The sequence below is a fragment of the Nicotiana tabacum genome, chromosome 19 (genome assembly GCF_000715075.1).
Source record: "Nicotiana tabacum cultivar K326 chromosome 19, ASM71507v2, whole genome shotgun sequence".
In the NCBI taxonomy this organism is placed as follows: Eukaryota; Viridiplantae; Streptophyta; class Magnoliopsida; order Solanales; family Solanaceae; genus Nicotiana; species Nicotiana tabacum.
The window spans coordinates 120,563,600-120,588,722 of record NC_134098.1 but is presented as its reverse complement, the minus strand read 5'-3'; the positions used below and the strand labels follow the sequence as shown (position 1 = coordinate 120,588,722).

General features: G+C 41.3%; 1 protein-coding gene across 1 annotated transcript; it reads right to left on the bottom strand.

The window, feature by feature from the left end:
* Positions 1-23,995: 23,995 nt before the first annotated feature.
* Positions 23,996-24,664, bottom strand: LOC107822680 (protein DMP10). The gene has a single exon (XM_016649237.2). The coding sequence runs from the start codon at positions 24,662-24,664 to the stop codon at positions 23,996-23,998; it is 669 nt and encodes a 222-aa protein (XP_016504723.1).
* Between the last annotated feature and the right edge of the window lie 459 nt (positions 24,665-25,123).

Below are 25,123 nucleotides of genomic sequence, written 5' to 3'. Positions count from 1 at the left end.
AAATAAGAAGACTTGAATAATTTATGAAAGAGAAGTGATATTTCAGAAGGGAAATATAAAACGACATAGTAATATATAGTGTTTCAAGAGAACACCGAGGAGATATAGTAGGTGAAGAATTAACTATTTCGACATATTCATCAATGGTCTCGAGGATATTCAACGAAACTTATCTTGTTTTCTCTTTTTATTTTTATTTTATTACAAAAACAAATGCTTTAAAAATATACTGGAAACTTTCCTTTATATTTTATTTTATACCTTACACATAGTTTTAATAATAACTTTGTGATCTTAAAAAATGTTGTACTAATTGACATGGGCTACACGTGCAACGCACGTGATTAGAAACTAGTAAGCATATAAGTAAGAGAATTTTTCATAAAGCACTATAGTTTAAAGATAATTGTAGTTTGTCTAATTATCTTTTGTAACTACTGTTCAATTATTACCAGCTTGTATCACTTGTATTCAAACGTGCAATGAGTACATCATACAAGGGTATATGCAAATGATCCAACATGTATCGACCGTGTATACATGAGCTTGTATCACTTGTATTCAAACGCGCAATGAGTATATCATACAAGGGTGTATACAAATGATACAACATATATCGATTGCATGCAGACTTTTATACGAGTGAAACCGGGGGTAACATATAACCCAATTTCCTGGTGGGTCAAACGAAGCCAGGATATGATTACACGGGATCGGAGCCGAAGTTGAGAACTTCTTGTACCAAAGGCCCGAACGAAATACTCGCCATCGGACTTGATAAAACGACGCACCCCGGACCCGGGATGGGTTCTGAGACTTCGGGAAGCGCATGAACGGTTGCACACGACTAACAGAGGGTCGTGATATCCACATCCAACTAGATATCACGGCGTAGATCTTGCCCGATGTCAACAACATATCAGTAATTAACGAGAAAGAAAGATTTTTACCTTTTTTTAGACTTGTACTGGGGTGAAACTCTCCTACTATATTAAGAAGAAGCTTTTATTTTAATATGAGATATTGTAACATGCATACCAAGGAAATACAAAATTATTCCTCTGCTTTCTAGCTACTACAAAGTCTTTACTTTACTTTTGTTCTTCGTTCTTGATTGGCTTCGAACCCAAGACCCAACCGAGGGCAAAAACCATTGCCCAATACAAGTTCAAGCTAGGCTATAACGTTACGACTGGTTTGATTATTCATTGTTATTTAACTCATTTATCTAATATTCTTGATTATTTGTGTTGAATTAATCCACATATCTTTAAAGCTGCATATAAATTTAATTGTTATTCATTTTAAGGGTAAATATTTTGGCGCCCACCATGGGGTTAAGGTTAATAGTGGTAGCTTGATACAAGTTTCCATAACACACTCTATTTTACGCTTGTTCTTTAAGGTTTCAATTTCATGTCAACTTAAAAATGTCAAATTCTCAATCTGCTCACTTGAACGTTGAGGCTAAGTCTGGCCATCATGGCAAAAACAACAACCTGGTGCCTAGCAATAAGGTTCCCCCTGCTGACCCCAACGAAGTCCCAGTTGCCGATCCAATCGACGCCAATTCATAGGTTGCTATCGAGGCCCACCTGCCAACCGACCCTGAAAACAACATTCATAAAGGCCATCGACCAACAGTTCGAGAAACGCCCGAATGCGAATGTGATTGGATAAGCCCAGGACTAATCTTCGAAATACTGCAGGCTCAGCAGGCTGCGATAGCACAACTACAGAATAATGGCCACCCTCTTGGGAGGGTCGAGCCCGAACGGTCTTGGGAGAACACCTGAAAAAACGAGCAAACCACCGAGATGTCGGATAGAGGTGATCCTGGGGACAACCTCGAGATAATGAAAATGCTTGAAGAATTGATGAAGCGGGTGGAATCAGGTGAGGAGAAAATTTATTCCAACAACAAAAAGGTGGAGACGAATAACTCCAGGGTCGATCAAATCCCGGGATCACCCCCGATATTAAAAAGAAGGATTCCAAGAAATTTTTCCAAAAGTTTTTCCCTCCGAGCGCTGCACCGAAGCCAATCCCGAAGAGGTTTTGTATGTCCGATATTCCCAAATACAACGGAACCACAGATCCAAACGAGCATGTGACCTCTTATACATGTGCCATCAAGGGGAATGACTTGGAAGATGACGAAATCGAGTCGGTGTTGCTAAAGAAGTTCGGGGAAACTCTATCAAAAGGATTAATGATGTGGTATCATAACTAACCCCCAAATTCTATTGATTCGTTTGCTATGCTTGTAGATGCCTTTGTGAAAGCTCATGTTGGGGCCATCAAGGTAAAGACCAGGAAATCAGACATTTTCAAGGTTAAGCAAAGAGACAACGAGATGCTCAAGGTGTTCGTATGAAGATTTCAAATAGAACGGATGGATCTGCCTCGGGTTGGGGATGATTGGGTCGTTCAGGCATATTCTCAAGGACTTAACCCATGAAGTTCCTTGGCTTCACAGCAACTAAAATAAAATTTAGTAGAATACCAGGCGGTAACTTGGGTCGACATCCACAATAGGTACCAGTCAAAAATCAGAGTCGAGGATGACCAACTCGGAGCCCCCTCTAGGTCCGTTTATCCCTCAAGAACCGATAAAAGGTCTAAGAGAGTCGTCGATCATGAACCAAGATCGATCCGACACCGGTATCAACCATACAACGAAGATCGAAAGGGAAATGAGTCCGGGCATCACCCTACGAGGAACGAAAAAAGAAGCGATCGAGGGACCAATATCCAAAGTCTGATGAGCAAAAATGGTTTCGACAAGCCGCTCGGGGCCAAGGAGGCACCAAGATTGTCGGAATATAACTTCAGCGTCGATGCTTCTAGTATCGTATCAGTCATCGGGCACATCAAGGACACCAAGTGGCCTCGATCATTGTTATCCGACCCTACCCAGAGAGATCCTAACTTGATGTGTAAATATCATGGCAATCATGGCCACAGGACCAAGTATTGCCGGCAAATGAGAGAAGAAGTTGCTCGGTTGTTTAATAACGGGCACCTATGAGAATTTCTGAGTGATCTAGACAAAAACCACTTTAGAAATAGGGACGCCAACAAACAGACCAAACAAGAGGAACCTCAACACATCATCAACATGATCATTGGAGGGGTCGATGTCCCTCAAGGGTCGATGATAAAATGCACTAAAGTATCTATCATAAGGGAGAAACGCACCCGAGAGTATATCTCGGAGGGAACCATTTCGTTCAACGATGAGGACGCTGAAGGCATCGTACAACCACATAATGATGCACTGGTAATATCCATACTTATCAATAAATCTCGAGTTAAATGTGTGTTGATTGATCCAGGTAGCTCGGCAAACATCATCAGATCAAGGGTCGTAGAGCAATCAGGGTGCTGAACAGATTTAACATGGCATGCAAAACCACCAAATGGGAGATAACCCTACTAGTGAACATTGTCGGGACCATCCAAGAAACAAAGTTCAATGTAATAAAAGGGAACATGAGATATAACACTCTATTCGGAAGACCATGGGTTCACAACATGAGGGTGGTATCTTCAAACTTACACCAGACATTGAAGTTCCCTACACCGGGAGAAATCAAGACGGTATACGGAGAATAGCAGGCTGCAAAGGAGATGTTCACAGTTGATAAAGTACTTCCGGTGCCCGCCGTCTCGATATTAAGGAACATAGAGCCGACCAGAAAGGCCAAAGTTAAATAGAAACTATCGATGATGGTCCCGGTTGGACCGGAGGAATGAGGAGTCGACGAGAAAGATGATTACGGAATTCTGAGATCATTCATAGCTCCTAATGATACCGATGCCACCAAATCGACGGTCGAAGAGTTGGAGCAAGTCACATTGATCGAACACCTGCCAGATCGAAAGGTATACCTGGGCACGGGGTTAACCCCCGAGCTCTAGAAAAAACTCATTAATTTTCTTAAAGCTAACATAGCTTGTTTCTCTTGGTCCAATCTTGATATGACACGGATCCCGCCGGAGGTAACCGCTCATAAGCTGAGTTTGGATCTGAAGTTGCACCCGGTTAAACAGAAGAGGAGACCTCAGTCCGAGGTCAAGCATGCATTCATCAAGGACGATGTATCTAAACTCCTTAAAATAGGGTCCATTCGGGAAGTTAAGTACCCGGACTGGTTATCTAATGTAGTGGTAGTACCTAAAAAAGGAAATAAGCTAAGAATATGTGTAGATTAGAAAGATCTGAACAAGGCATGCCCTAAGGATTCATTTCCATTGCCTAACATCGATCGGATGATTGACGTGATGATCGGGCACGAGATACTCAGCTTTCTCGATGCCTATTCTGGGTACAACCAAATTTGGATGGACGCGGGCGACCAAGAAAAGACTTGTTTTATCACTAAATTCGGCACCTATTGTTATAATGTAATGCCATTCAGATTAAATAACGATGGTGCCACTTATCAACGCTTAGTAAACCGAATGTTCATAGAACAAATAGAAAAATCAATGAAAGTTTATATTGATGGCATGTTAGTCAAGTCCCTCCGAGCAGAGGACTATTTGAAACATTTGCAGGAATCCCTCTACATATTGAAGAAATACAATATGAAGTTGAACCCAGAGAAGTGTGCATTCAGGGTCGGATAGGGAAAATTCCTTGGGTTCATGGTATCCAATTGGGGGATTAAGATCAATCCTGACAAAATCAAAGCCATAGAAGACATCACCATGGTGGACAACGTCAAGGCCGTTCAGAGGCTGACCGGGCGAATAGCCGCCCTGGGCCGGTTTATATCGAGTTCCTTAGACAAAAGCCATCGGTTCTTCTTACTGTTCATGAAGAAGAATAATTTTTCCTGGACCTCGGAATGCCAACAAGCTTTGGAAGAACTCAAACGGTACCTATCAACCCCCCTGCTGCACACTCCGAAGAGCGGACAAACAGTTGTACCTTTACTTGGCGATTTTCGAGGTGGAGGTAAGTGAAGTCTTAGTTCAGGAAGAGGAAGGTACACAATTTCCTATTTACTATGTCAGTAGAACTCTAGGCGAGGCCGAAATAAGGTATCCTCACCTGGAAAAGTTGGCGCTCACTTTTCTGAGCGCCTTCAAAAAGTTAAAATCGTACTTTCAATGCCACCCCATATGTGTCGTAACCTCCTACCCACTGAGGAACATCATACACAGACCCTAGTTCTCGGACTGATTGGCCAAATGGGTCGTTAAAATTAGTGGTTACGATATCGAGTATCGACTCCGAACCGCCATAAAATCTCAAATTTTGGTAGACTTCGTGGCTGACTTTACGTCGGCCTTAATACCCGAAGTCGAAAGGGAATTATTGCTAACCTCGGGTACTACCTCGAAAATTTTGACCCTTTTCATGTATGGTGCCTCAAACGCAAATGGGTCCAGTCATGGAATCGTATTAAAACCCCCTATAGGGCATGTAGTTAGGCAGTCTATTAGAACTATGAAATTGACTAACAATGAGGCCGAGTATGAGGCCATAATTGCAGGTCTCGAATTAGCTAAAAGCCGTGGGGTCGAGGTGATCGAAGCTAAGTGTGACTCCCTCCTCGTGGTGAATCAAGCTAATAGGACATTCGGAGTGAAGGAGGAACGAATGAGAAGATACTTAGACAAGTTACATGTAACACTGCATCAATTCAGGGAATGGACCCCGCAACACGTGTCCTGAGATTAGAATAGCGAGGTCAATGCTCTGGCTAACTTGGGTTCGTTAGTCGATGTCGATGAATTAAGTTCGGGGACGGTAGTATAACTCATGAAGTCAGTAATAGAAGAAGGCCACACCGAAGTAAATTCGACGAGTTTAACTTGGGATTTGAATAACAAATACATAGACTACTTGGAAATCGGAAAATTGCCCTCGGATCCCAAAGAATCGAGGGCCCCATGTACAAAGGCTGTTAGATTTAGCTTGGTCGAAGGGTCATTGTTCAGAACAACATTCGACGGCCCACTTACAGATGCTTGGGGCCGGGAGATATCAAATATGCCTTGAGAGAAGTTCACTAAGGCAATTGCGGGAAACATTCAGGTGCAGAATCTTTGGTTCGGAAATTAATCAGGGGCGCCTATTACTGGACCAAAATGGAGAAGGATGTGAAGGACTTCATACGAAATTGCGACGACTACCAAAGACATGCACCAATGATCCATCAACTAGGGGAGCTACTCCACTCGGTCTTGTCCCTGTGGCCATTTATGAAATGGGGAATGGACATCGTCGGTCCCCTGCAGTGGGCAACTGGTAAGTCTCATGTCATACTATTCATAACCGATTATTTTTCCAAATGGGTCGAAGCTCAAGCATTCAACAAAGACCAGGAAAAAGAAGTCATTGACTTCATCTGGGACCACATAATATGTCGATTCGGGATACCGGCTGAGATCGTTTGTGATAATCAAAAATAATTCATCGGCAGCAAGGTAAATAATTCTTCAAAGATCACAAAATTAAGAAGATACTATCAACACCTTACAGCCCTAGTGGGAACAAGCGGAATCAACAAACAAGACCATACTTCAAAGCTTGAAAAAGAGGTTGACCGATGCCAAAGGGAAATGGAAGGAAATACTGCATGAAGTCCTGTAGGCATACCGTACGACCTCAAAGTCTAGTATCGGGGCCACCCCATTTTCGTTAGTCTACAGGACCGAAGCCTTAATACCAATCGAAGTAAGAGAACCGAGCCTCCGGTTCTAGTATGTGACAGAAGGGTCAAACGGCGAGGCCATGATCACGAGCCTAGAACTATTGGATGAAAGGCGGGAGATCGCCCTAGTTCGGTTGGCCGCTCAGAAACTGTCACGACCCGAAATTCTCACCTTCGGGACCGTGATGGCACCTAATATTTCACTTGCTAGGCAAGCTAAAGTTAGAATAATTTAAACCATTTTCACAATTTATTTTAATTAAATAGTAAAGAAACCAACAACCGAAATAATATCTGAATTTAAATGAACAAACCAAAATAATAATGATGTCTAAATACCATCCCAGAACTGGAGTCTCAAGTGCACGAGCTTCTAGAATAATACAAACAAGGGTCTGAATAAAATAAAGTTGTCTGAAAGAAAGTACACAACTAAGATAAAGTAGAAGGGGACTTCAGAGCTGTGAACGTTGTGCAACTATACCTCAAGTCTCCTTTGATAGCTGAATCCGAGAAAATCTACAGTACGCCGTAGGGACCAACTCCGGTATCTGCACATGAAGTGCAGAGTGTAGTATGATAGCAACCGACCCCATTTACTCTGTAAGTGCCGAGCCTAACCTCGACGAAGTAGTGACGAGGCTAAGGCAAGTCACTTACATTAACCTGTACGCAATAATAATAATAATAATAATAATAATAATAATAATAATAATAATAATAATAATAATAATAATAATAATAATAATAATAATAATAATAATAATAATAATAATAAATAATTGAAGTCAATTCAGCACTCATAATCCCTCAATTAATTTCCGTTGCGGAGTGCAACTTGCTCCAACAATATAAACTTAGAATAAAATCCGTTGCGGCGTGCAACCCGCTCCAACAATATAAACTTAAAATAAATCTGTTGCGGCGTGCAACCCACTCCAACAATATAATTTAACAATTCTTAAATGTAAAGAAAATATTCCAATAAATATCATATTAAATAAGAAATTATTATGCAACAAAGCATACAATGATTATGCAACAAAGCATACAATTAGAAATTATTAGGCAATTTAATATTTAATGTGCTAAATATCAAGTAGCAATTAAGACACATAATTCAAATAAGCATGTAGCAATTATAGCATGAATTCAAGACATAATATTAGACCAGGAATATGAGAGAAATAATTAATATAATAATTAATTCGTAATTTAAATTAATTTATAATTTTTAGATAAATATGCAAACAATCAATTTGACAACGTATAGGCACTCGTCAGCTCGCCTATACATCGTTACGCATGAAATTCATGTAACAACTAATTCAAGGGTTCTATTCTCTCAAGTCAAGGTTAACCACGACACTCACCTTATTTTGCAATTTCAAATGATCACTCAACCACGGCTTTTCTTTTCGAATTATTCTCCAAACCAATCAAACCTATCAAATTATTGGCCAATAATTCAATTTGAGCTTTAGAAATTATTCACAATTCAAAAGAGACTTAATTTAAGTCATTTTTGGAAAAGTCAACCAAAAGTTAACGTGAGGCCCACTTTTTGGAACCCGATGAAAAATTTACGGAATCCGGACACTCGTTCCGATACGAGTTCAACCATACTAAAATTATAGAATTCCGACATCGGATTGTCTTTCAAATCCTAACTTTTTGTTTTTGGAAAGTTTTACAAAAATTTCAATTTCTTCCATCTAAATCCGAAATAATCGATGAATATAAACATGGATTTATGAAATATAATCACTTTTGGGTATAGAACACTTACCCAAGTCGAAGTCGTGAAAAACCCCTTTGGAATCGCCAAATCCGAGACTCAAAACCCAAAAATGAATAAAAATGGCAAACTCCCGATTTTAAGCATTTTGTCCAGCATTTTCACATATGCGGACATATTTCCGCATCTGCAGTCTTGCATTTGTGAGACAAGGCTCGTATTTGCGGAATAGGGCAGCCAAGTAGAGGACTGCATCTACGGACCTTCACATCGCAGAAGCGACTGCGTAGATCTGCGAAGGGAATCGCAGAAGCGCGAAAGATCACATCTGCGATCATGGCACCGCAGAAGCGGGCATCGCACTTGCGTCCCAAGCTTCGCAGAAGCGAAGCTTCTCCTATGGCCTCAAAGTCGTAGATGCGATATTGCCTCCACAGAATCGATCACGCATCTGTGACCAAAATTGCGCAGGTGCGACACACTAGAACCAGACCTGCAAAGTTTTACCAAAATGGTCTGAAACTCGTCCGAAGCTCACCCGAGCCACTCGAGACCTAGTTCAAATATTACAACAAGTCCCATAACATAATACAGACTTACTCGGGGTCTCAAATCTTGTCAAATAATATCAAAATTACAATTCACACCTCGATTCACACTTATGAGTTTATGAAATTTTCACTTTACAAAACCCGTGTCGAAACGTATTAAATAAATCTGGAATGATTTTAAATCTGGCGCACAAGTCATAAATGACATAACAGAGCTATTCCAACTCTCGGAATCTCAATCCCAGTGCAGTATCAATAAATTCAAATTCACGGTCAAACTTTGAAAGTCTTTAGCCTTTAGATTTCTAGTTTCCGTTAAATGGTGATAATTCGAGCTAGGGACTTCCCAAAGCACGATACAGACCTACTGGAACTGTCAAAACACTGATCCGGGTCTGTTTGCTCAAAATGTTGACGAAAGTCAAATCAAATGAGTTTTGAAGATCTATTTCACATTTTTATCAAATTTTCACATAAAAACTTTCTGGAAAAATTTGCGAACTGTGCACGCAAGTCGAGGAATGCTGAAAGGTGCTATTCGAGGTTTCAAATCACAGAATGAATGTTTAAAATTAAAGATGACATATTGGGTTATCACATTCTCCACCTCTATAACAAACGTTCGTTCTCGAACGGAATTAGAAAATTACCTGAGCTGATGAAAAGGTATGGATATCTACTCTGCATGTCTGACTCGGACTTCGAGGTAGTTGCCTCAATCGAATGGCCTCTCCATTGCACTCAAATTAAAGGATAACTCTTAGACCTCAACTGTCGGACATGTCGGGCTAGAATAACTACCGGCTCCTCTTCATAAGTCAAATCTTTATCCAATTGGACTGAGCTGAAATCTAATACATGGGACGGATCACCATGGTATTTCCAGAGCATGGATACATGGAACACCGGATGAACTACTGATAAACTAGGTGGTAGTGCAAGTCTGTAGGCTACTTCATCCACCCTTTCAAGAATTTCAAAGGGTCCGATAAACCTAGGGCTCAACTTGCCCTTCTTTCCGAATCTCATTACACCTTTCATAGGTAATACCCGGAGCAATACTCTTTCTCCTGCCATGAATGCAATGTCACGAAATTTACGGTCGGTAACTCTTTTGCCTAGATTGAGCTGTGCGAAGTTGATCCTGAATAACCTTGACCTTATCCAAGTAATCCTGTACCAAATCAATACCCAACAACCGTTCCTTTCCCGGTTCAAACCAGCCAACTGGCGAACGGCATCACCTCCCGTATAATGCTTCATATATAGCCATCTGAATGCTTGAGTGGTAGCTGTTATTATAGGCAAACTTCGCAAGTGGCAAGAACTGATCCCAGGAACCTCCAAAGTCTATAACACAAGCGCGAAACATATCTTCCAATATCTGAATAGTGCGCTCTGACTGTCCATCTTTTTGTGGATGAAATGCTATACTCAACTCAACCCGCGTGCCTAACTCACGCTGTATAGCCCTCCAGAAGTGCGAGATGAACTACATTCCTCGATCAGAAATGATAGACATAGGCACACCGTGAAGGCAGACGATCTCGCGGATGTAAATCTCAGCTAACCACTCTGAAGAATAGGTAACTGCTACTGGAATGAAATGTGCTAACTTGGTCAACTTGTCCATAATGACCCATACTGCATCGAACTTCTTCTGAGTCCGTGGGAGCCCAACAACAAAATCCATAGTGATACGCTCCTACTTCCACTCAGGAATTTCTAATTTCTGAAGCAAACCACCATGCCTCTGATGCTCGTACTTGACTTGCTGATAATTTAAACACCGAGCTACATATGTAACTATATCCTTCTTCATTATCCTCCACCAATAATGTTGCCACAAATCTCGATACATTTTGGTGCCACCCAGATGAATAGAATACCGAGAACTGTAGGCCTCTTCAAGAATTAATTCACGAAGCCCATCCACATTAGGCACACAAATACGGCCATGCATTCGCAGAACTCCATCTTCCCCTGCAACAACAATATTTGGCACCACTGTGCCGCACTGTGTCCTTAAGGACAAGCAAATGTGGATCATCATATTGTCGCTCTCTGATACGCTCATATGAGGAAGACCGAGCAACTGTGAAAGCTAGAATCTGACTAGACTTTGAAACATCTAACCTCACAAACTGATTGGCCAAAGTCTGAACATCTGCAACTAACGACCTCTCACCAACCGAAATATACGCATGGCTGACCATACTCACAGCCTTCCTACTCAAAGCATCGGCCACCACATTGGCCTTTCCGGGATGATACAAAATAGTGATATCATAGTCTTTCAACAGCTCCAACCATCTTCTCTGCCTAAAATTAAGGTCTTTTTGTTTGAACATGTACTGTAGACTATGATGATCAGTGAATACCTCACACGATACACCGTAAAGGTAATGCCTCCAAATCTTCAGCGCATGAACAATGGATGCCAATTCTAAGTCATGAACAAGGTAGTTCTTCTTATGAACTTTCAACTGCCGCGACGCATATGCAATCACTCTGCCATCTTGCATTAATATTGCACCAAGCCCAATGCAAGATGCATCACAATACACCGCATAAGATCCTGAACCTTTGGGTAATACCAACACTGGTGGTGTAGTCAAAGCAGTCTTGAGCTTCTGAAAGCTTAACTCACACTCGTCTGACCATCGGAACAGGGCACCCTTCTGGGTCAATTTGGTCAGTGGGGATGCTATGGACGAAAACCCCTCCACAAACCGGCGATAATAACCTGCCAAACCCATGAAACTCTGGATCTCTATAGCTGAAGTAGGTCTAGGCCAATTCTAAACTGCCTCAATCTTTTTAGGATCCACTTTTATGCCTTATGCTAATACAACATGCCCCAAAAAGGCAATTGAGTCTAACCAAAATTCACATTTTGAAAATCTGGCATATAACTGATTAATTTTCAAGTCTATAGCACAATCCGAAGATGTTACTCATGCTCCTCTCAACTGCTGGAGTAAATCAAGATATCATCAATGAATACAACCACAAAAGAATCCAAATAGGGCTTGAACACCCGATTCATCAAATCCATAAATACTGCTGGGGCATTTGTCAGCCCAAATAACATCACTAGTAATTCGTAATGCCCATACCGAGTCCGAAAAGCTGTATTAGGGACATCAGATGTCCTAGTATTCAACTGATGGTAACCAGACCTCAAATCAATCTTTGAAAACACCTTGGCACCATGAAGCTGATCGAATAAATCATCAATTCTTGGGAATGGATACTTGTTCTTGATAGTAGCCTTGTTCAACTGCCGATAATCTATACACATCTGCATTAAACTATCTTTATTATTTACAAATAACACTGGTGCACCCAAGGGCGAGACACTAGGTCTAATGAATCCCTGGTCAAGCAAGTCTTGTAACTGCTTCTTTAATTCCTTTAGTTCCGGCGGGGCCATACAATATGGTGGAATAGAAATGGATGCCCGGAGCCAAATCAATACAGAAGTCAATATCTCTGTTGGGTGGCATCCCCGGAAAATCTGCAGGAAATACATCTGGAAACTCACGGACAACTGGGACTGAATCCACAGAAGTAATATCCGCACTATGATCGCGAATATAAGCCAAATAAGCTAGACACCCCTTCTCGATCATACGCTGAGCTTTCACGTAAGAGATAAACTTGCTGGTGGAATGGCCAGAAGTCCCTTTCCACTCTATTCGAGGTAACCCCGGCATGGCTGAGGTCACCATTTTGGCATGACAATCCAATATAGCATGATAAGGTGACAGTCAGTCCATTCCCAAGAAAATATCAAAATCTACCATATCAAGAAGTAAAAGATCCACGCTAGTCTCAAGATTCCCAATAGTAACAACACACGAACGATAGACATGATCTACAATGATAGAATCCCCCACCGGCATGGACACGTGCACAGAAGCACTTAGAGAACCACGAGACACAACCAAATATGAAGCAAAGTAGGAGGACACATAGGAATAAGTAGATCATGGATAAAACAAAACTGAAGCATCTCTATGGAAAACTGGAACAATACATGTGATCACGATATCGGATGACTCGGCCTCAGGCCGAGCTGGAAAAGCATAAAATCGGGGCTGGCCCCCACCACTCGGAGTTGTATCTTTGGGACGGCCTCTAACTGGATGGCCTCCACCTTTAACAACCTCACCTCCACCTCTAGCTATCTGACCACTGCCCCTAGCTGGCTGGGCAGGTGGTGGAGCAACCCGTGACGGTACAAAGGCACAAAAATTCTGCTGAGATTTGTTACTCGACAACCTAGGGCAATACCTCCTGATGTGACCAATGTTCCCACACTCATAACACACATCCTGTTGTTGTGGTTGCTGAAGCTGAAGCTGACCCGAATGGGCCGGATAACCGTTGTAGTGACTCTGGAGCGGTGGTGCACTGATAGGAGCTGAATGTGCAATGAATGCTAGCTGCCCAGTGTAAGGCATAATAGGACTATGACTCTCTGAAACACTGTGAGATGCTGAAACACTGTGAGATGCCTGAAGTGATGAATAAAATGGCTTGGGAGGATGACCCATACCATAAGTACCCCTGCCTCCAGATGAGGCGCCTCTGAAATTACCGGAATGACAGAGCCTCTTATCTGACACTGGCCCTCTCTCTTGAGCACGAACTAGCTTGATCCTCCTAGCAATATTCACAGCTGTCTGGAAGGAAATATCACTCCCTGTCTCCTTGGCCATCTGAAACATGATAGTATAAGTGAGTCCATCAATGAATCTCCCCACTCTCTCTTTTTCATTAGGAAGCAAGACGATGGCATGACGTGCTAAGTCCACAAATCGAGTCTCATACTGGGTAACAGTCATACTACCCTGCTGGAGATGCTCAAACTGCCCCGACATTCCTCTCTTAGTGTAATAGGAACAAACTTCTCTAGAAATAGCTGTGAGAAATGCTCCCAGGTAAGTGGAGGCAAATTCGCTAGTCTAGCAAATACATAATCTCTCCACCACCTTATGGCGAAACCAGTCATCTAAAACACAACAAAATTGACTATGTTGCCTTTAACTATTCCTATGTTTCGCAGTACCTCATGGCAACGGTCAAGATAATCTTGGTGGGACTGCTAGAGCCTGATTCTGGGGAGCTATCTGCTCCGGAACGGGAGTAGTGGGAGTTTGTGCTAAGTGGGCATCAGTCGGTTAGGTTCGGTTGTGAATGTCGGTTGGGCATATCGGTTTATCGGTTTTTAAATATGCTAAACCGATAACCGAACTGATAAGATATCGGCTATCAGGTATCGGTTAGTCGGTTATCGATCCTTATCGGTTTACCCGATAAGAATAAAAAATATCCCAAAAATTCATATTTTATTATAGAAATCGTGATCATACTGTTAAGAGAAAGGAACTGAATTTTTGCTCTTAAGAAAAGAGGGATTAAATTTTAATTTTAGAAAAAGAAAACCTTCTTTGCATTTGAAGATCCTAATGAATGATCTAAATTTTCAAAGTTATAAGTTAGTAGGAGTAAGGAATAAGACATTTAACAATCTAATCTTACTAACTATCTCTCTACGGGCGAGCATAATTAACATGAAAATAATAAAATCCTAATCTTATGAATACTAAAGAATCAATGCAACAAAAGAAACAAATAGAAAAACTAAAAATCTGAACAATTAATTCTTTAATGTTTAGAACTAAAAATCTTAATTGAAGAATTAATATGAGAAATTCAGAAAAGTTTAAAACTTACTCTAAGGATTAAGGTTTGAAGATGAAGAGTAACTGCCGAGAGATATTGAGAGAATGAGAGAATGAAGCCATAAGATGGATTTATATACTTTGTGGGTAAAATTATAGTTTTGTTAAAGCTTATTGGGCTATCGGTTAAACCGTTAATGAAAGTGGGTAAATCGAGACTCGAACCGATAACCCAATAGTCAAACAACATTAAACCGTTATCGAACTATTTACCCAATAACCCGATATCGATAACCCAATAGTATTTTATCGGTTCGGGCTATCGGTTATACCCGATATATGCCCAGCCCTAGTTTGTGCTCCTCCCCCCAGCCTGTGAGATGGCTGGTGTCACTGGAAATGTACCATTCTAGGCCACACCCTCCATTAGGCTCACCAAACGGACTGGAGTATCCTAAAGTACTAGAGTAGCTATGAATCCTTCCGGGACCTGAACTGGTCCAATAGTTACAGTATGAGCTGGAACCTCCGCTTCCAAATCTACCTGAGGTTCTACAACAGGCGCCGCTGCTCGAGCCCTAGACTTAGCTCTACCTCTGCCTCTACCTCAACCTCTGGCACGACCTCGGCCTCAGCCTCTACCCCTGGTCATAGTTTCTATCGGGGGATCTGTCCCCTGTCCGTCGGTAGATATATTACGTGTTCTTGCCATCTGTGAGAAAATAAGAATAGAATGGTTCAGTCATCGATGGTAGAATAAAATCGCACGATAGAATAAGAAAGAAGTGATATTGTTCCTAAACTTCATAGCCTCTGGAAGATAAGTACAGACGTCTCCGTACCGTTCTTTCAGACTCTACTAAGCTTGTTCGTGACTCGTGAGACCTAAGTAACCTAGTGCTATGATACCAACCTGTCACAACTCGAAATTCCCACATTCGGGACCGTGATGGTGTCTAACATTTCACTTGCTAGGCAAGCCAACGTTAGAGTAATTTAAACCATTTTTCACAATTTATTTTAATTAAATATTAAAGAAACCAACAACCGGAATAATATCTGAATTTAAATGAACAAACAAAAATAATAACGATGTCTAAATAGCATCCCAAAAGTGGAGTCACAAGTCCACAAGCTTCTACAATAATACAAATAAGGGTATGAATAAAATAAAGCTGTTTGAAAGAAAGCACACAGCTAAGATAAACTAGAAGGGGACTTCAGAGCTGCGAATGTTGTGCAGCTATACCTCAAGTCTCCTCTGATAGCTGAATCCGAGCAAATCTACAGTACGCTGCTGGGACCAACTCCGGTATCTGCAGAAGAAGTACAGATTGTAGTATGAGTACAACCGACCCCATGTACTCTGTAAGTGCCGAGCCTAACCTCGACGAAGTAGTGACGAGGCTAAGGCAGGTCGCTTTACATTAACCTATACGCAATAATAATAATAATAATAATAATAATAATAATAATAATAATAATAATAATAATAATAATAATAATAATAATAATAATAATAATAATAATAATAATAACAGGAATAGAAGTAAGACGAGCTAAAAATACAACACAAAATTATGCTCGCTAGTCGAATATAGTATAGAAAATATCGTATCCACAGGGATTGGATTTAAACAGTGTTTTCGTAGCTTCTAGTTTTAATTGCTATCCAAGATGATCAACAATTTAGAGTTGTGCGATTTAAAACTAAAATTTACTAAAAGTCTAAACTATTGGCTAATGACAATCGCAACAAGAGTAAGTAGGAAGATATCAAAGGGAGAAAATATAGGTTGATTGGATAGGTGTAAGATACTTGTTTGAGAATTAACTCTAGTTACTTCACTTCTATGGTTCAAGTGAGTCTCTCGAATTTACTCTATTATGTTCAAACATTCAGTAGAAACTTCTCTCTCGATTAAGTCTATGAACTAAGTTAAGCTTGGTGAATATATTCAAGAAGTCGTAGTGGATTGATCCTTAGGAGAACTTCTTTCGATTATTCTCCTAACTAGGTCTAAACATTAATTCAAATAACCTCTTTCGATTACTAACAAGAATCAATGAATTCAACCAATAAGATAATGCAAAACATCACAAATTATGCCTTTTTCGATTACATAAACAAGTGAATATATATGCAACAATAAAAACACCCAAAACGCTTTAATACATAAAACTAGAGTTAATATCCACAAACAATTCTCAAAATACCAAATCCATCAATCCCTAAGGAAGAATTACTCCATGGATATAGAGAAATTTATCACAATTAAGTTTAAGTCAAAGAAAAACATAAAACATCCAAACCCTTATCTTGAGTGAGGATGAATGGTGAAATCCTTGTGCTCTTGCTTCTCCCTCTTCTCCTTAGCTTCCTTAGGTCTAAATTATGTCCAAAGTCCTCAAAATACCGTCTTTCCATGTATATAAACCAAGTAGAATCGGGCACAAACAAATACACCTTCTCCTAAGCAAAATAGGACACTTTTTCGGACAGGACGTGCGCGGCCGCACGCCTGGAAGCGTGCTCGCACACTTTTCACCCTGTTCTGCCTCATATGCGCGCCCAATGCGCGGCCAGTGCACAACCGCGAATATGGGTGGCGTTTTGTTGAGAATTTGGGAAAATATAAAACATGAAAGTTGTATCCCTTTTAAATATCTTTCTAACGATATATTGTGGAGTCCAAACAGAGTTCCGAGCAAAACGTTATGTGTATTTTACTGGACACTGCGCAATATACCTTCTAGATTCTTTGTTTCATTCCACTATCATCCGTTGATCCCCAAACACGATCCCGACTTAATTTTTGGGATTTTACTCAGACTGCAAAGCTCCCGAATAGCATGAATTCATTCCATAATATCTACATAGATCAAAATCACTCCTACAAGGCATAAAACACACAATTAGTGCAAAACACTAGCGATTAAAGCTCCAACTCAATTAAAGTGCAGTAAATTAGAGTGCGATAAAGCGACTAAGACATGAGATTATAGCCTACCATCAAATCCGCTCTGATAATATAAACTTAAAATAAATCCGTTACGGCGTGCAACCCGCTCCAACAATATTATTTAACAATTCTTAAATGTAATGAAAATATTCCAATAAATATCACATTAAATAAGAAATTATTAGGCAACAAGGCATACAATGATTATGATTTATTTGGGAAATAAGTAATGACAAGTAGCAATTAATTGTGGAAATCAGGGAGAAAATATGCAATTTAATATTTAATGTGCTAAATGTTAAATAGCAATTAAGACACATAATTCAAATAAGCATGCATGTAGAAATTATAGCATGAATTCAAGACATAATATTGGACAAGGAATATGAGAGAAATAATTAATATAATAATTAATTCGTAATTTAAATTAATTTATAATGTTTAGATAAATATGCAAACAATCAATTTGACAACGTATAGGCACTCGTCACCTCGCCTATACGTCGCTACACATGAAATTCACGTAACAAATAATTCAAGGGTTCTATTCCCTCGAGTCAAGGTTAATCACGACACTTATCTTGTTTTGAAATTTCAAGTGATCACTCGACAAAGGCTTTTCCTTTCGAATTATTCTCCAAACTAATCACGCAAGTCGAGGAAGGCTTAAAGGTGCTATTCGAGGTCTCAAAACACATAATAAATGTTTAAAATTAAAGATAACATATTGGGTCATCACAGAAACAACGAATATAAAGATACTACAACCAAAGAGCCAACCTCCGACACTTTAAGATCGGGGACTTGGTGTTGAGAAAAGTAACATTACACACCCGGAACCCGAATGAGGGGAAGCTGGGACCAAATTGGGTAAGACCATATCGAGTCTCGAAATTACCGACAAAGGAGCGTACAACCTCGAAGTAGGAAATGATTTGCTACTACCGAACAACTGGAATGTGACGCACTTAAAGCGGTACTACTGCTAAGGTACGAACTCAACTACTCTTTAATCATGTTATGAATCGGACTAACATTTGCAGGTAAATGACCAAGGATGGATATGGATATTAGGTCTGAAAGCACGCGTTGTACTCATTTTCCCTTGAATCATTTTTGTCCCAAATGGGTTTTTTGGCAAAGTTTTTAACGAGGCAACAGTAAAACATGCTAACTTAGATTCGAAGGATGGTCTCAAATCGGAGTCAATGGGCGTTCACTTCGCATCAACAATATCCGAGCCCTCTCAAGCTCGAACTCGAATACTAGGGGCCAATGCCCTTGGATTAAGGTTTTTATCAAGGAAATATTTAGCAAGGAAAAAAGAAAAACTTGTATGTTAGAAGCTAAGGCTCGGTGGTTAGGATTCATTATAAGGGCCAAACGATCGTGTGAATCGTGCCCACATAATCCACTTTAGCCATGATACAAGCTTTTACGCGCTCTCGATCATGTACTTTACACACTGAAATGAAAGAAAGTTCCGCCTTGCTATTATGTCTTCAATTTCGAATCCTAAAAAGCCCACGGGCTGCCCCTACTCGGGGGCTATCGAGCCCATGAGCAACCCCTACTCGGGGACTGCCACCCGAAGAAAGTTCGGACAAACCTATTAGGTGTGGCCCAAATACAAAAGGCTACGACCACCTTAAAAATGGCTCGGAAACGTCCGAAGCTCGTAATCAGAAAGTAAGACCTTTAGAAAAACTCGAAACCTGCAAACAGGTTACCCTCAGCAAAATTATCCTCTAAAATCACTTAAGCATCTTGAAAGCTTCTGGTCACATCGAGGTATCAAAGCTTCGAGCAAATAAAGTTGTATTGAAGTCGGGCTCCGTTCGAACCTCCGAAAAATGAATGCCATGTAATTACATTTGATTCTATAATAAGGCATAAAAAATACTACATATATAGAAATTATCAAAAGATGTTGGAAAAGTAAAGACACGATATTGTCAGAAAGGGAAATATTCACATATATTCCAAAATATATTTAAAAAGGCCCAATAAAAATGGCCTCAAAATAAACAAAAAATATATATACATAAGCGAAAGCAAAAAAAGGTACTAAGGCATCTACGCCTGGTCTTCATCGGGGCCCGACTCGTTTCCAGAACCATCGGAGCTCTCAGATACTTTGACACCCTCAGGCTCGTAAAGCTTCTTTGACTCGGCTTCGAGCTTCTTCACTTCCTCGATCTCGGCTGATAAGATGAATCCTCGGGCGTGGATCTTTATGAGGGTCTCCCTTCGGGACAACTGCTTCATGTATTCAGCCTTTGTCTTTAGGCGGATCTCGGTTGACTTCACATCAGCCTTGTATTGGGACACCATTTCTTCGGCATCATCGAAGGTTATGTCCAACTTGGACTTCAGTGCCTCATATTCTTTACCGAGGGTATCCCACTCTACGACAACCGATCTCAATTGTGCTCGAAGACCGTCATTCAGCTGAGACCATTTGTTAGATTTATCTTTCGCCACCCGGAGTTGGTTCTCTACCGATGCCAGCTCCGCCTTTGCAGCTTCCTTCTCCTAGGCCAGTCGATCAATCCTGCCCTTCCACACTTCATTCTAGGCCTTGACCTTGTCCATCTCGACCCGCAACTAGTCGATCAGATCCATCTTCTGTTGGACCTACAAAGTTGTGTTGTTAGTCATCGCGACTAGCTGTCTGTTCTTATCTTCAAAAACCTTTACCTTTTCAACCATGTCGGTGTGTTCCCATTTCGGGGTCGAGGCTTCCTTCCAATTTTTTCCAGCTCGGCCTGGAGAATCGGGAGGTCGTTAAGGGCCTCGTCCTATTGCTCACTCAAAAGCTTGTACATGTCCGTCTTTCGGACCTGCTCCTTGAGCTCAAACTCGAGCTGACTGGTTTCTAAGAGGTACCGAAGGAAGCTCTCGTGCTGAAGCACTGAAGCCTATAAAGTAATGGAATTAAGTAAGAGACGTCACAGAAAAACTTAAATGATTCATAAGGGGAGTTTAAAGGTGTTAGAGCCTTACCCGGTTCAGTGCACGCTGTGCCTCGTTGAAGAGACTTGACGTGCCCACCTCATTCATCTTTATCTGGTCCTCCTCGGTTGCTATGCATCAGAGGTAGCTGGCTATGCCTACCAGAGCGGATATGACCCGGGCATCCTCCGGGACTATGAGAACAACCATCCTCTTACGCTCTGGGTCCACACTTAGCGCAGGGAATTGCTTTACCAATTTTGGGCTCGTACTCAGCCCGTTAGCTCCTGAAGGCACGTCCTTCTTCAGTATCTCCAGGTGGCCTAGCCTGGAGAAATTTTCTAATGTAGACATGTCCATGCCATCGAAGAATGAGTGGAGAGGATCCTCTTCACCTTGAGCTCCTTCACTTGATTTTTCCTTGCCTGCTTGGGCCTCTTCGAGCATGGACTCGGTATAGGAGGGTGTTTCGATGATGTCTATCACACCAGTCTCCTCCTTCGGAATAGGAATGGCTTCTCAAGAGGTCACATCCCCCATCTCCACTTTGGCCTCTTGAGTTGGAAGGGGATCGACCTTGTGGCCCCGTACCTCGGTCGCCGCCTGCTCCCTGGCATGGGTCGATCCATGAACGACAAAAATGTCGTCTTCTTCATGCTCAAAGAAAGTCAGAGTCCAATACCCAGGACTCCGTATTCTTCTTGGGCTTGCGAGCCTGGGTGGTCGCCCTCTTTTTAATCTTCACCTCGGGATCCTCAGAACCCGATGACTTTCTTTTCTTCTTCTTTTCCTCCGTAGCAGCCCCGGGTTGTCCTGAAACATAGGGTTCGATGGGTAAGGACGTGTCCTCATCGCCATCCAACGGCCTAAGTTCGGTGTTCTAGGCAAACCTACGAGGGAAAAGAGAAGGTCAACATCGTGTAAGATTGGGGCATAGTAATAATTATTCAGTGGAAAGCCTTACCATGAGAACGGGCATCCCATTTGCCCTTCAAAAGTTTGTGCCACGTGCGCTTGTAGTATGACATCTATTGGCAGATCCCTTCGATCTACCCCTTGAGCCGATGAACCACATTACGAACTCGAGTAATAGCTGCACAACCATAAATAGTGGCGATGAGAGAAAAAATGAAGGGACATTGACACTTAAGGAAAGACTACACTTACGAGATGTGTTCCACTTCTCGAGGAATGCCAGGAACTCGGGAGGGATCAAGTCTTTAGTTTTCACCCGAACAAAGCGCCCCTGCCAGCCTCGTTGTCGATCCTCATCGATGCTCGTAAAAGGGGCATTACTGGCTTGATGAACGAGCTTGACTATTCCCCCTAAAATAATTCGGGGATTGTACAGACGGAGTAGGTGGTTGATGGTAAGCCGAGGAGATTCAGCGTTGTTCACAAAGTGGCGTAAGAGTATCACGATCCTCTAGAGGGACGCGTGGATTTGCCCACGGCACACTTCGTACCTCTTGCAAAAAGGCAAGATCACCGGGTCAACCGGGCCCAACGTAAAGGGATAAGTGTAAACACTTAAACACCCCTCCACATGGGAAGTTATATCGTCCTCAGTTCTGGGCACTGCCACGACCTTGACTTCCCATCTACAGTCCTCTGGGACTTTGGGAAGAGTATCTTTAGTAACAGAGCATATATATCTCCATGCTCCTTCGCCTCGGTCTTGTTTGACGGAGGCCTTCTCGACCTTGAAGTCATCCCCGATGGAACAACCCTTGGGTATGAAGCTTTTCATAGGAGGCTTGGGGAGCGCCTCAGGAGCATCCACCTCGACATTTATGGCCGGGTGAGAAGACGAAAGGGCCACTTACTGTGGTACTGATTTGGAGGTTTTGTCCATTCTAGAAATGTATGAAGGTTTGAAGAAGGCATATGAAGATTTGAAGGTTAGAAGTGAAGATATTAATTTCTGGGTTGAAAATCTTAGAAAATCTATGAAAGTTTGGAGGTTGAAGATGAAGATGTGAAGGTTCAAGAAGCGAGGTATGAAGATTTGAGAAAGTTGAAAGCCTTTGTAAAGTTCGAAGGTAAGACTAGGATCAGAAAGTGAAAGAAGTGAAGGGGTGAAGCTTTTATAGGGGGAGATGTAACTAACACGTGGCGTTTCACTTTCGAAGGCAACCATTCGATGATCGACACGTGTCCGAAGTTAGAACGACGCGACTGATGGGACGTTTCAGCTTGTCCGTCATCTCGATTGTAACATGCGAAAGAAGGAACCGGGGTTCATCTATCGTTCCCTATCGTTTCGGCAAACCTACTCTCTGGAAAACGAGGGGACTACCTGTATACGGGTGAAACCGGGGGTAACATATACCCCGATTTCCCGGTGGATAGAACGAAGCCAAGATATGATTACACGGGATCAGAGCCGAAGCTGAGAACTTCTTGTACCAAGGCCCGAACAAAATGCACCCCGGACCCGGGATAGGTTCTGAGACTTCGGGAAGCGCATGAACGATTGCACACGACTAATAGAGGGTCGTGATATCCGCATCCAACCAGATATCACGGTGTAGATCTCGCCCGATGTCATTAACAAATTAGTAATTAACGAGAAAGGATAATTTTTACCTTTTTTAGACTTGTACTAGGAGTGAAACTTTCCTACTATATAGAGGGAAAGTTTTATTTCAATAGGAGGTATTATAACACGCATACCAAGGCAATACAAAATTATTCCTCTGTTTTCTAGCTACTGCAAAGTCTTTACTTTACTTTTGTTCTTCGTTCTTGATTAGCTTCGAAACCAAGACCCTACCGATGGCAGAAACCATAGCCCAATCCAAGTTCAAGCTAGGCCATAACGTTATGACTTGTTTGATTATTCATTGTGTCTTTAACTCATTTATCTAACATTCTTGATTATTTGTGTTGAATCAATCCACATATCTTTAAACCGCGTATAAATTTAATTGTTATCCATTTTAAGGGTAAACAAAACTGTATACAAGAGTATATACAAAGGATACAACTTGTATCAAATGTATTCATACGCGCAACGAATACAACCAGGGTGAATACACAAATATAGAAAAATAATGAGAGTCGAACTCAAGACCCTTGCTAACTAAGCGGACGCTCAAACCAACCGGGCTACGAAGGCTTGTTGCTCTTATTTCAGTCCAGAACAATTAATCTCTTGTTTCATGGATTTACTATAAAATTCAAATATATCTACAAATGGTAAATTTGTTGAAAGTATAGCAAACGATAAATATAGTGTATATATTTGACGTAATTTTTCCAATAAAACTAGATAAATTGATAACTACCCTGTTATATAAAGTTAAACCATACTACTATTATGTAAAAAACAAAACACAAAGTTATTGTATACGCATTAAATCTTCCATATTTCCACCAGGAAAAAGTGATAATCAATTAATTAATCAAAGCATAAGTGTGTTTAGGCCGGCAAGCCAGCATATCCTATTCCTCTACGCGTAGTAGGGAAGATCAAGAAGAAGAAACTGGCAAAAAACCCAGCTGCTAAGGGCAGGTTCATTACCAAGGCATTTACGTTGGATCCTGGCCTCTGCTGGTTACTGAAGAAACAAGTTTGCACGTCAGAATCACAAAATGCAAAGACCAAGAACACCAAGAGAGAAACAAATGCGTGTACGAAATCTAGGCACTTGAGCTTGTATTTCCTCATGTTTATTCCTTCCAATATTTTCTCGGGATCATTATCGAAGTTAAATAAGTGTATCCCTCTAGTGGTGGCTATACCGTAAAACGACTTCCCGTCGGAGCTGAGGACGCAGCTGTCGGTGAAAGAAGAGAAGAAACAGGCGGCGGAGCAGAATCCAATGACTGCTGCAGTCAACAACTTGTTGGAGAGTTGGCAGACGCCCTTATTGGAAAATGAAGGAATTAGCATTCGAAATGCTAGGACTGTTCCGTTGGGTAGAAGGTTTGCTATGTTGGCTGCAGTGTCTAAGGTTTTGTGTATTGGATGAGCCGTTTCGCCGACGACTTTTGACCTAGCCGCTGGAGGCGGTTGTTGTGGTGGGGATGGCGAAGACATCGGCACAGGCGGAGGTGGCAACCGTTGTGATAAAGATGGTTCAGCCATTGATAAATACGTGCATATTCTTGTTGTTATGTTTTTTGTGTGTATATATGTGTGGTTCTTGTTTGGTTAAAATTGGAGGGTAGCTTAAGGGGACACATTGAACATGTGATAAGAAACGTCAGACTAAGGATTCTGTTGCATTTTATATGGTCCTCTATGAAAGTAGAACGTCATATTAAAATTCCTTTTGGCATGGACATGGAGGATACAGGTTGCGTCTATTGCTGCCTAGCTAGTTTGTTTGTTCGTGTGGAGTCTGGTTCTTTTTCTCCATGTTGCGTAACTTGTGCTATATAACCACCTCTCGGGACCTATAACTCAAGACTCATACCACTTGCATTGCTTGTGGTAATACTATTAGAAAAGCGCCTAAAACTATCAAGAAATACCGTCCGACCTGGAAAAATCGACTGATTCCCGATCGACTCTAATTCGTCGAAATTAGGCTGGTTGGTAATA